Here is an 11625-nt window from a genome sequence, read left to right as displayed (position 1 = left end):
ACGGCTTTTTTATTGCTTTCTAAAATGAAGTTTTAGTACAAATTTTTTTATTTTTGTACTAAAACAATATTTTAAAAAAGCAATAAAAAAAGTCAGCCTAAGACTTGAAGAAGTGGCGTCATGCTTCGCTCACCAAACCTCGAACAAGTCAACGGAACAGAACTCCACATAACTCGATTGCCACGACTTTTATGATTTAAATAAGCCTAAATTTTAAAAACATATAATAATTTAATATTTGTAATATATATATACATTATAAAAAAAATAATAAAAAAGGGACATAGTCGCCGGCCGAAGTGACAAATAGCCTGTTAAATGGGCAAAAGAAAAAAATTGTAACAAATATAAAATATTCATAAAATATAAAAATAAATCATCCAAATTGTGGCTTGAACCTTCCAACGGCACATCAGGTCCTTGATTTGGACTCATTTAGGCTCGCATTGAGTTGAATTTGGTGTCGTTGGGTTCGTATTCTCGAGACCTTCAGTTCGAGTGTAAGTTTGCTGAAATCAGAGTTTAGATGGTCCCAATTTTAATTTTGGATGTTTTCAACTTGATTTTTCCTCACGATTCATACCAGATTAGGATAATTTTTTTATGATGTATCAGTTGCTCCTTTGTTTTTGGACATTGAAGTTCCAAAAGCCCGAAATATGCGTCATAGCCTTTTGAGAATTTGAGTCTGAAACGTCGAAAAATGATCCTGAGGATCCAAAAAACGCCCGATTTGACCTTTGTGGGCCAAAAAATTAGGTCCGGATGCAAATTGTCTGGCGAATTAGCCAGCTGGCCAATCGGCCGCCGCCGACGTTGGCAGACCTGCGCGCCTTGCTTGCTTGGCCTGCGCACCCGACCAGCCTTGCCCAGGCTTCGATCCGCCCATGACTTGCCTGGCCAACATCCTGGTCCCCCCGCGGCCCGCCTGGCCCGTGATGTGGCCCACGGCTGAACGTGGCCCACGCGTGCGTGGGGCAGCATGTCGCGCTAGTCGATTTTCCCTCGAGGACCATCCCGGGGGTTTTAATGGGAGGTGCATTAGGGTACCTCGAAGAAAGGGCATTAATAAGGGGGAAGGCCAAACCCTTTTGGAGACCACTCAGGTAGGAGGGAAGGTGGACTGAAGAAGGCAATGGTTGGGCCAGGCCATGGGATCCAAATTAGTTAAGGGAGGAAGAGAGAGAATAGTAACATCACTACATTGGAGGAACTAACGTGGGGAGAAACCATTGGGGTATAGATGTCAGACCAAGGAAGTTAAAAATGCCATATTTTGAAGGGGAATATGCTCAAGGTTGGGTGTATCATGTGGAGCGTTACTTCGCTATTAATAGACTGACGAAAGGAGAAAATCTCATGGTAACGAGGATATATTTGAAGGGAGGGTAAAGCATTAGCTTGGTATGAGTTGAGGGAGGCTAGGTATCCAACCTATTCATAGGATGAATTTAGGGATTGTTTGCTGGAACGCTTTCAAGCCATTCGGGGGAGAAGACCTCCGTGAGCAGTTTTATGCCTTAAATCATGTGGGGACAACTATGGAGTACCCAGAGAAATTTGAGTTACTATTGAATATATTGAGGGGAATTTCTAAGAAAATGTTGGAAGGGAATTTTATGAAGGGCCTCAAGAAAGACATACGAGCAAAGCTCAGGGTGTTAAGGCCTAGGGAGTTGAGGGAGACCACAGAGCTAGCACAAAAGGTGGAAAAGAAACATCAGAGGGAGAAAGTCAACCGGAACAACACCATGGGAGGGGCTTACAGGAGTACCTACACAACTCTGGCACCGAGGACCCCAAACGGTGTTGTTTCAGAGGAAGCATTGAAGGAAAAGAGCACTGGAGTTCGTCTTTGAAGTAATTTAAAGCGCCTCACAGAAGCGGAGGTGCAGGATATGCAGGCAAAAGGGTTATGCTTTAGGTGTGATGAGAGATTGATACTGGGACATAGGTGTAAGAATCAAGCCCTTCAAGTCTTGATGGACTGTAAGGGGGAAGAGGAGAGCGAGGACAATGTGGAGGAGGTTGTGGAGGAAATGAAGCAGTTGCATTTAAATGTGGCAGAAGTGTGTCCCTGAACTCTATGGTGGGATTTACTCCAAATCACACCATGAAAGTAAGGGGTAAAATTGTGGGACAATCAATGGAGGTGTTGGTGGACAGTGGAGCTATACATAACTTCATCTCGAATTGGTTCGTGGACCGATTGAGGTTGAAGTTGGTGAGGACTCAAGGATGTGAAGTGATTCCTCTTGAAGAAGGCAAAGAAAGGAGAGGATTGGCCCCAAGAATGAATGAAAAGGTGGGAGGGAGGAAAATTATTTTGATTAGAAGAAACATGTAGCCATTTGAGGGGATAGATATTGTAGATCTAGTTGTAGTGCTGAAAGAGCCTTATGCAATTGAGAGTTTTTTTTTTAGAAGAGGAGGTCGGGTGGGGGCAGATTTAAATTTGGAATGCAAGCACTTCAGCACGGAGCTTTGAGAGAGAGCCAAGGGCTTGGTGAGGTGAAAACAGAGAAGGAAGGAGGGCTAGCACGGACACTAGCACAAGAAAAATCCTAGTAGACTGAAAAGAGGCTTTTGCAATTTCTTCTTTAAATCAATCTTCTATTTGAAAGTTTTCATTTACGAAAAACAACCGTAGCAAGAAAATACACGATCTTCAAATATATTTCTTCTAATAAGAAAATACCCAAATATATGCATTCACCGAATTGATGGCTAAATCTAATTGATGTCATCGCAAATTTCATTATGAATGATTGTGGAAAATTACAGCTCTAATTGTTTTGGTACAATATAAAGATGATGCCCATCTCTTTATATAGAAAAAATTAGAGCTCTAATTGTTTTTGGCCTGACCTTATCCTGCAGCTAGCTTCGAAGCATTTTAAAGAGTTTGAACCATCATAAATCCATGTATATTCCAAGAAATTTACCAGAAAAACCAAATTCGCATATCAGAATTTTAACTGATGACTTATATTTCAATATGTGAATAAGAGGTGTTAAAACATCCAAGGAGAAATAGGCTAAAAAACAAGATAAAAGAAGACAGTAAATGCATTTTGGATGAAGCATCAATAGAAAATGAAATATAAAGCTATGATGCAGCTGATATAAACAGTGTTGTAGCTATTGAGGTGTTTTTGTACATTTGAAGCTTATGGATAAAACAATCACTAACCAGATTAGGCAATTTCTTCTCAGCTAGCTAGCTAGCTTAAATGCATCAATGAAAAGACCATAAGTGAAACCCATCTTAAAATTGTTCAGCAATGCAAGTGGAAATGTGACCTTAGGCCGACTGTAGTAGAATCTAGTCACATACTCAGTTAGAAGAACACAGACAACTGCAGCTATGACATCATTAACAGCTAGAGCACCAAAAGACAGAGAAATTGTTTGTGCAACATAGAACCCACCTAACAAAGAGATTCCACCAAACAATGCTCGTCGAGAACGGCTTCTGAAATAGTTTCTTGAGAGCTCGGGGATGATACGAATAATATCTATCAGTCTTCGAGGCCCTTCGTTCCCCTTTAATGCATGAATTTTAAAGGACCTGGACATGTATTTTTTAGCAGGACTCCTAGAATTCCTAAATAGTATATTTGATCCTGAACCTAGGCCATAGCTGTAAATGCCCAATGGAACAGATTTGAACAAACAAGCCATTTGAGCAACTGCATAGCAAAAAGAACAGGAATGAACTATGCAAGACAGAAGGATCATAACCATATGAATGGAAACCCCAAAGAAAGAAATAAACTGACAAGAAATTTAAAGCTAAAAGAACATAAATTGTGCATTTTCATTCTCCTTTGAATGAAAATTATGCAACCATGCAAGACTTGCAACTTCAACAAAAAATGCTAAATTTCCACCTTGGTGGCAAAAACATAATATAAATTGAAGAGCGTGTATTTAGTTCTTAGCATGTTCATTTGTCTTCCCAAAAAATGGCTTGACATGAGTTTGATAAAGATCTGACTATTATTTCCGTATCTCTTTCAACGACTCGTCTCATATTTAGTACAAAGCCTGTTTCCAACTTCTAGATTTTTAGAAGTGTGGATACGGTCTCATTTAAGTTAGTTTGTGCAATATATTAGTTTCATCTACATGCAAATGTTCGAGAGATTAAGAACATATAAAATGAATTATATAAAGTTTTAAGAAATTATTTATGTTAATATTGAGATCATCTAACTAAATTATTATTTCAAGTTCGATTGAAACTTAAGTTATGGCTTGTTTAAAGTTCCATTGAAACTACAGTTATAGTAGCTCATCCACGATTAGGTGAGATCCATAAGAAGGTAAGGAAATAAAGATGAACTCTTTTAAAATTCAGATTTGTGCTTCATTAGTTGATAATAATCTTACAAGTTATTGTCAAGGTTCTAAGTTTGAATCATTTGTATTGTGTGCCAGAATATTTGCAGAGGCAAATAGAGAGTTAAATGTTTTAGCATTATACAAAAATCTAACATACATGCAGATAAAAGAGGAGTTGCAAGAGATGCTGTAGTTTTTATGTAGAAAACTAATAAGAATGAAAAATCACAGGCTTGGCCCAATTAAATAATTCCACTAGTATCTTTCATTCGTTACAAATGATGTCATTTCCTATGATTGGGGAAGAAATTGATAAAATATAAAAGACATACGACATATAGTACATATTTTGTGGTGGAAGAGCCCTGTGGCATAGGAGTTATCTTGAAGAGATTATTTGTTCTTTGTTTCAGTCATTCTCCATTGAGAAAGAGATAAAAGATGAAGAAGTGAAGCATAAATATTGGTGCTAATGTCCCAAGTCAAAGTTGATGTCGATGATGTTCATTGATCTCATGGATGATGACGTGAGTTGATATTGTCGGCGACAACAAGTGACGAAGTCAATGGACATCGGGGTAGATAGGCGATAATGGTCAAAGGAAGGTAGTCAAGCTGCATTGGTTGAGAGGCCATATTTGGGAGACAATGGTCAAAGGACCATAGTCGGGCGATAGTTGTCAGAGGACTTTAATCAGGCGAAGTGGTCGGAGGATTGTAGGCGTGCGATGGTGGTTGGAAGATCATAGTCAAGTTACGGTTGTTGGAGGGTTGCAGTCAGGCAATGGTGGACGGATGATCATAGTCGGGCAACAGTGATGGGGTGATTGTAACAAGTCAAGTGACTATGATCAGAGGACCGTACGCAAAGATGGTCAGAGAACTGTAATCAGACAACGAAATTAGAATAATAACCATAGTCGAGCGAAGATTTAACTCAACAGCCCCCTTCAAACCTTGAACGGGAAAACCCTTTCAAGATGCAATTCCAGCCGAAGAAGAATGAGGCACAAAATCCCTATCAAAACAGTTGCGTGACTTCTAAACAAGTGAGCAAACTTCAACGAAGAATAAATTATTGATTTTTTCATCGAATTTGAGTAATCTAATTACCAAACCTTGAGTAGAAGATAGGAACAATAAGGCTAAACTCCAACTATAACAGATTTATCTTTTCTCAAAACAATAAAGCATTATGATAAAATCAAACTCCTACAGAGCCAATCCATCAACAGAAGGGAAAAAAATAGTACCTTTCGCCCTAATCGAATCGATGAAGGGGAAACACTGAGAGAAAGAGAGAGAGAGAGAGAGAAAAGGCCGACACACCGCCAGTGGTTCTGCGAGTAATTTATGGACTACTTCTGGGCTATTTCTATGGATTAAAATTAATTTTTTATTTTTACCTGTAAATCAGATATATATTATTTGTGCAAAATATTTGGAAGTTAATATATGTGATTTGGGTTAATCATTTAAAAATTTTCAATAACTGGATAAGAAATTAATAAAAAATAATTATTAAATCATTTTTTTATTTTAATAAATTACACTGACTATTGTTGGAGTTAATTATTTCTTAATTAACCTAATTAATGATGTATTGGTGTGATTTTAGTATAATTATGAATTATCTAGAGTGTAATTTAATAAATAAATAAATTCAATAAAAATTGGGATGTTCATAAAACAATAATTACGAATTAAGTAAGATTCCAGAAGTCTAAATACTGCTTAGTGGCATGTAGAGAGTGATTTTTTTAAATAAATATTTTTAAGAGTAATTAAGGATATCATGATTCATTCTCATAAGAGCCCTTTTAAAATTAGGGAAATTTACATACATATCACTTTATTTTATGCTATTTACATATATAACATCCAAAATATTAATATTACATTCCTACAACTCATAGAACAAATTTGGGTGCATTGAATGAAATATTAAAGTTTATAAGATGGTATGAATGGTAGAAATGAATTATAGGATTGATATTTTTGATATTAAAGCTGTATATGGGTGATATGCATGTAATATTAATGTTTTGGATGTTAGATATGTAAATAGCATGAAATAAAGTGATATGTATGTAAATTTCCCTTAAAATTATGATGGACGATATTACACATGTGTTAATTTCTAATTATTTTATCTCTTTAAAATGCTATGCTATGTTAACTTTTTCTAGGGGGCAAATCAGGATTTCTTAAATCTTTTCAACCTGCCAATCTTTGAAGAACATTGGAATTGTCATATCAGCTCACTACAGATTGGAATGATTTTATGAAAGGAATATAGATCAGCTTAGCAAATCACTTTAGAAATTATTCATCTCTTTTTATGATTTCGTTTGGGGGACGACGACTTTTTTACTACTTAAAACAGTTTTTTAGTACAAAAATTTAAAATGTTATTTTAAAAGCAGTAAGAAAGCCAATCCAAACAAAACTTATATCATCAAGTTTGGTTTTTTTTAAGTATGTTTTCTAACTTAAGTTCTTTACTTGAAAGCTTTTCGATTTTATAGAAAAATTTTGTAGTGAATTTCACAACCTTCAATTTAGAAAATAATCTGTGAGTGTGTAGTTGAACTCTTCCTGTCAAGACATACGAGTTTACATTGAGGTTTTATTTGGGACAACTTTCCTACTGCTTCTTAAAGCAGCTTTTTAGTATAAAAGTTTTTATTTTGTACTAAAAAATTGTTTTAAGAAGCATTAAGAAAGCCGATCCAAACGAAACCGAATTCTTTCGTTTCTCTTGGATGGCTCAATGTAACAATTTTTTAACAGTCAAACGCACTGAACTTTGTCACAATGAGTTTCATTACTATTATGATCTTATGAACAAGTTGAAACTCTTCAATTGATAATACTTTTTTCGTCAGAGCTGCAATCAAAGTACCCTCACAACACTCATATAATTTCACATTCAGAATACGAAACATACATCATTTAAGCACAACTGAAAATGTTGAAAGTATTTCCTTGGTACACTTCATAAAGGATCACTAGAAGCTGATCGAGCTGAGAGAGAGAGAGAGAGAGAGAGAGAGAGAGAGAAATATACACTTGAGAGTTGAGACTGCTTATAATCCCAGTAACTGGAGCTGTAAATTGGCTTGTTCTTGACAGATGATGGTGATGATCAGTCAAATCCATCCACTGGCAACATACCTTCTGCCACCACAACCGTTCTCCCTCTGGCAGTTGAAGTACATGGCAGCCACAGGTGAGCCGAGACTGTAAAGCTGGGCAAAGTCTCTAGTATTGAAGTTCTGTCGCCATCCAGGTGCATCAATTGTTTGTCTAACGGACTGTTTGAATAACACAAAGACAATTCTATGGATTCCTGCTGTTGGCTTTGGGCTCTCATAGCATACAACTTCGTTTCCTGAAATGACAAAAATATCCAAATATGATCAAAAAAATGATTCAAAATTCAACATTTCACCAAGTTTTTGAATTTTAGTCTGCAACTTGTTATATGAACTCACCAAAACTTGCATTTGTTGTTTCTGGGATATCTGTCACCAACCTGAAATGTTGTCATAATCACAGTTAGTTCTGATGACCATTAATTCTGATATAAACTGGAAGAGTTTGATCTTAGGATGTTTGGATGGATTTTTTTTTCTTTTCTTTTCTTTTGTTCTTTCTATTTGTTTAACATTCAGAATGTTCATTTTGATGATTTTAGAACTCATTTGAATGTTTGTAAAGAAAATTACAAATTGATGAAATTGTTTTCACTGATTGTAAATGTTAAAAATTGTCAGGGAGAAATGGAATTTGTAAGATCAGGTGAGGTGTTTACCAGTGCAGGTGCTCTCTTTTGGTTGGATTGCTTGGGCTTGGAGCATCAGGATCTATCATCACCTTTAAAATTATCACATCACTGAAGAGTTAGGAAAAATATCTGATTTTATATATTATTCATCTTCCCAAATCACAAAGCCATGAAGAAATAAACTTAGCAAGTGTCTTCACATTAAAGCCTATGCACACTTTTCTTGATTGGTCCATCTATCACTTTTATCCTATTCATTGATAGCTTCATAATCAAATGATTAATTTGATGGTAGTTATGCTTGAAAAGATGATTTTGCCCCTATGATATATCATTAATTAGAATCCTAATAAATTTTATCAATTCAAGCAAATTTTTCTTTATTAAACCACTTACAAGCGTATAAAATGTCCTGATGTCGCGTCCTGAAATCTCAACCCGAGGCTCCTTTACCACCATCGACGGCTTGAGATCTGAGCCATTTGTAACATCCTTATTGTTATAGATCAGTCTCATTGTAGCCGTCCTACTAAATGGATCGAGAACATCACCGACGATATTGCCAACAACTAGAGGATCTCTTGACATGGCTATATTATCAACAGCACTAGCTAATAAGAAGAAGACAAGTCAAATTAAACTTTGGTGTGAGACCTCTATGGTTGCATGTGAAGCTATATATATTGGCTTAAGGGATGCTATGGAATCTCCTTTAGTCCTCCATAAGAGCAAATTGTTACATAGAATAGGTGAAGTGTCAAAAAGGGTGGGAAGGCATGGTGGCTTATGCAGATTTTGTTTGTGTATGGCTATGAATATAATCTCTAGGTAGCTTCCAAAATCTTATTCCTTCTTAAAGTTTGGGAGGATGTAGTGTAAAGTAGGAAGCCTTTTGACCTACATAAGTGGTGCATCATTGCTCATTTGGTTCTCCTAGGGAGCGAATCATGGAGCAAAGGAGCAAACGGGCTCTCTTTATATGGATGGGGAATTCTAGGTTCTTGATTCCTTGGTGAGCTCATAGATGAATAGTTTGCAAAAAAAAATAGCCAGCATATAATTTTGAACTTGCACTTCTCTGAAAAAGAGCAGAGTTTTATCAGTGGAGAATTAACTTGGCCATGGTGAGGATTCAGGTAAATTTTGGGGAACCACTGAAAGAAAAATGAAATGGAAGCCAATACTTCTCCTTCTACTGTATAATGTAACATGAGATCTTTCATATTTATTTAATGTAGTTAATGTTTCCTAATTCACGCTCATAAATGTATCTATTCCACTATATTAAATAGGAGGAGAAGGAAAAAAACACATAAGTTGAAAATTATATGTAATTCAAATTTGACAGTCAGAAAAAATAATGGTTGATTGAAAAGGATATTTGGTGAAATATAAGAGATTAAACTTGATATGTCAGCAAAAATTGTCTTGAATGGGAACAAATCTCAATGTATATCTAAAATGGAAACTCTCAAAATTAAATTTGGGATCATTCAAACTTTGATTTCAGCAAACTTATATTCAAATTGAGTGTCTCGGCAAGACGAACCCAACAATACTAAAATCGTCCAATCCAAACCCAAATGGGCTCAAATCAAAGGCTTAAAGCATATTTGAAAGTTTTAGAGCATTTATTGGATAATCTAATGATATCCAAATATAGCATGCTTATAGTCGAATCGAGCGGCTCGACGAAATAAATCCAACGAGCTAAAGATCACTTAATTTTGACATCATTAAGATACTTAAATGTTGAATGAATGCTCTATGATCGAAAGAATCAATACAAACCATCTGATAAAGCACTCCAAATTTGCTCTAGATCTTCTCTATATTTATGGGGCATGCCACTCTCAAATACCTAAAAATAGGACTTACCACATGGAAGGGGCTTGGACTTTTGGAGGCTTGGGCTCTAGGCTAGAGATTCAAGAGAGTTGTAAGGCTTGAAGAGTCCTGGAGCTCCATCCATCCAACCTCCGTCACCAACTGACTACAGTCCTTCTAACTTCCATTTCCCATCGATTATGGTCCCTTCAACTTCAATCTTCCGACTAAAAATCCTCTGACCTCTATTTCTCGACTACGATCCCTCATACCACAGTCGTCTGCAACCTACATTCCCTCTGAGCTCCATTTCCCTACTACAATTCCTTTGACGACAAACGCCTGCTTGCTATGGTCCTTCCAATCTTCGTTGCCAACCAATTATGGCCCCTATGACCTCTTTCACCCAGAAACTATGGTCCTTCCGACCTCTGTGTCACAACCCAACCCGACCAGGACAGGTTCTATCGTGTTGAGCTGTGATAGGCAAACACTAAGATCTAGTTTTAGAATTATTTCAGATTTTTTTCCAATATTTATTGATATAAATGATAAACTACAGAGCTTCGTAAATGTCCAAATATTGAAGAACTCATCCATAAAGTTTCTTTCATTCATCAAAATAAATATTTACACTACAGAACATGACTACAGACAAAAACTACATAAATAAAAAGTGAACTAGCCATGACTGTATAAAAATCAAAATAACAAAATATCTATGACCTCAGATCTGATCCTGAACAACTAGTCCACAACATCTTTTCCTTTACCAGATCCTGAAAACCATAATTAAAACCACCGTGAGCTACAACAGCTCAACAGGTCACACAAGCCAATCTAAATTTTTAAATATTCTTTTATTTCAAATATTTTGCTAAATATTTAGAAGCAGTTAATAGCAATTTAATACTTCATTGAGTTGAGAATCATAAAACTGACAAAATGTAATAAATACATAACAATTATTCTATAATTCAGATAACAGCACATAACAAATGAATTAGATAACAGTACATAACACATAAATCAGATAACAGTATAGAACACATGAATCAATTAAAATTCATATCACAGAGTTGTTCAGATCACATTTCCCAGACCCAAATAGAATCTCAAAGGATTCTTACCCATTATAACTTCCTTTTTATTTGTGCTTACAGCACCAGAACATATCTAATATCCAAATCCCAGACAGAATCTCAAAGGATTCTGGCCCCTTATAACTCCCAAAAATTCTCTAACACAGATAAAATCTCAAAGGATTTTGGCCCCTTATAACTCCTAGAAATTTCCTGACACAGATAAAATCTCAAAGGATTCTTGCCCCTTATAGCTCAAAACAAATAAAATTTAATCACATGTGCACATATATCATCACAATATAATAATTAAAGAGTAATTGAACATGTATCACAATATCTCCATATTGTATAATGGTAGACAATAGAAAATCCAACAAGGAAAAAATGTACAGTTTCAAAAAATTATCAAATTATCAGGAATTGTGTAAAACAATATTTTAATACTTTTATTATACCACAGATCTATTTTTCAACATTCCGATAATTTTCTATTCACTAAAAACTCCACAAATTTCAAAATACCAGGTGAAAGATTTTCATAAAATATTCAAAATGTGCAGAATTGTAATCTCTACG

General features: G+C 35.8%; 2 protein-coding genes across 2 annotated transcripts; both read right to left on the bottom strand.

Annotated features, from left to right (window-relative positions):
* Positions 1–3079: 3079 nt before the first annotated feature.
* Positions 3080–5708, bottom strand: LOC110092716 (uncharacterized protein ycf20). Its single transcript, XM_020817375.2, has 2 exons — positions 5601–5708; positions 3080–3692 (listed from the first exon to the last, which is right to left on the bottom strand). The coding sequence occupies exon 2, from the start codon at positions 3682–3684 to the stop codon at positions 3217–3219; it is 468 nt and encodes a 155-aa protein (XP_020673034.1). The 5' UTR covers positions 3685–3692; positions 5601–5708; the 3' UTR covers positions 3080–3216.
* A 1631-nt stretch (positions 5709–7339) lies between these two features.
* Positions 7340–8766, bottom strand: LOC110092713 (protein FLOWERING LOCUS T-like). The gene is made up of 4 exons (XM_028694966.1): positions 8534–8766; positions 8165–8226; positions 7845–7885; positions 7340–7741 (listed from the first exon to the last, which is right to left on the bottom strand). Exons 1-4 carry the CDS (start codon positions 8723–8725, stop codon positions 7500–7502), a joined length of 537 nt encoding a protein of 178 aa, XP_028550799.1. The 5' UTR covers positions 8726–8766; the 3' UTR covers positions 7340–7499.
* Positions 8767–11625: the final 2859 nt, after the last annotated feature.

This window comes from Dendrobium catenatum, unplaced genomic scaffold (genome assembly GCF_001605985.2).
Source record: "Dendrobium catenatum unplaced genomic scaffold, ASM160598v2 fragScaff_scaffold_612, whole genome shotgun sequence".
Classification (NCBI taxonomy): Eukaryota; Viridiplantae; Streptophyta; class Magnoliopsida; order Asparagales; family Orchidaceae; genus Dendrobium; species Dendrobium catenatum.
This window is presented reverse-complemented; position numbering and strand designations above follow the sequence as displayed.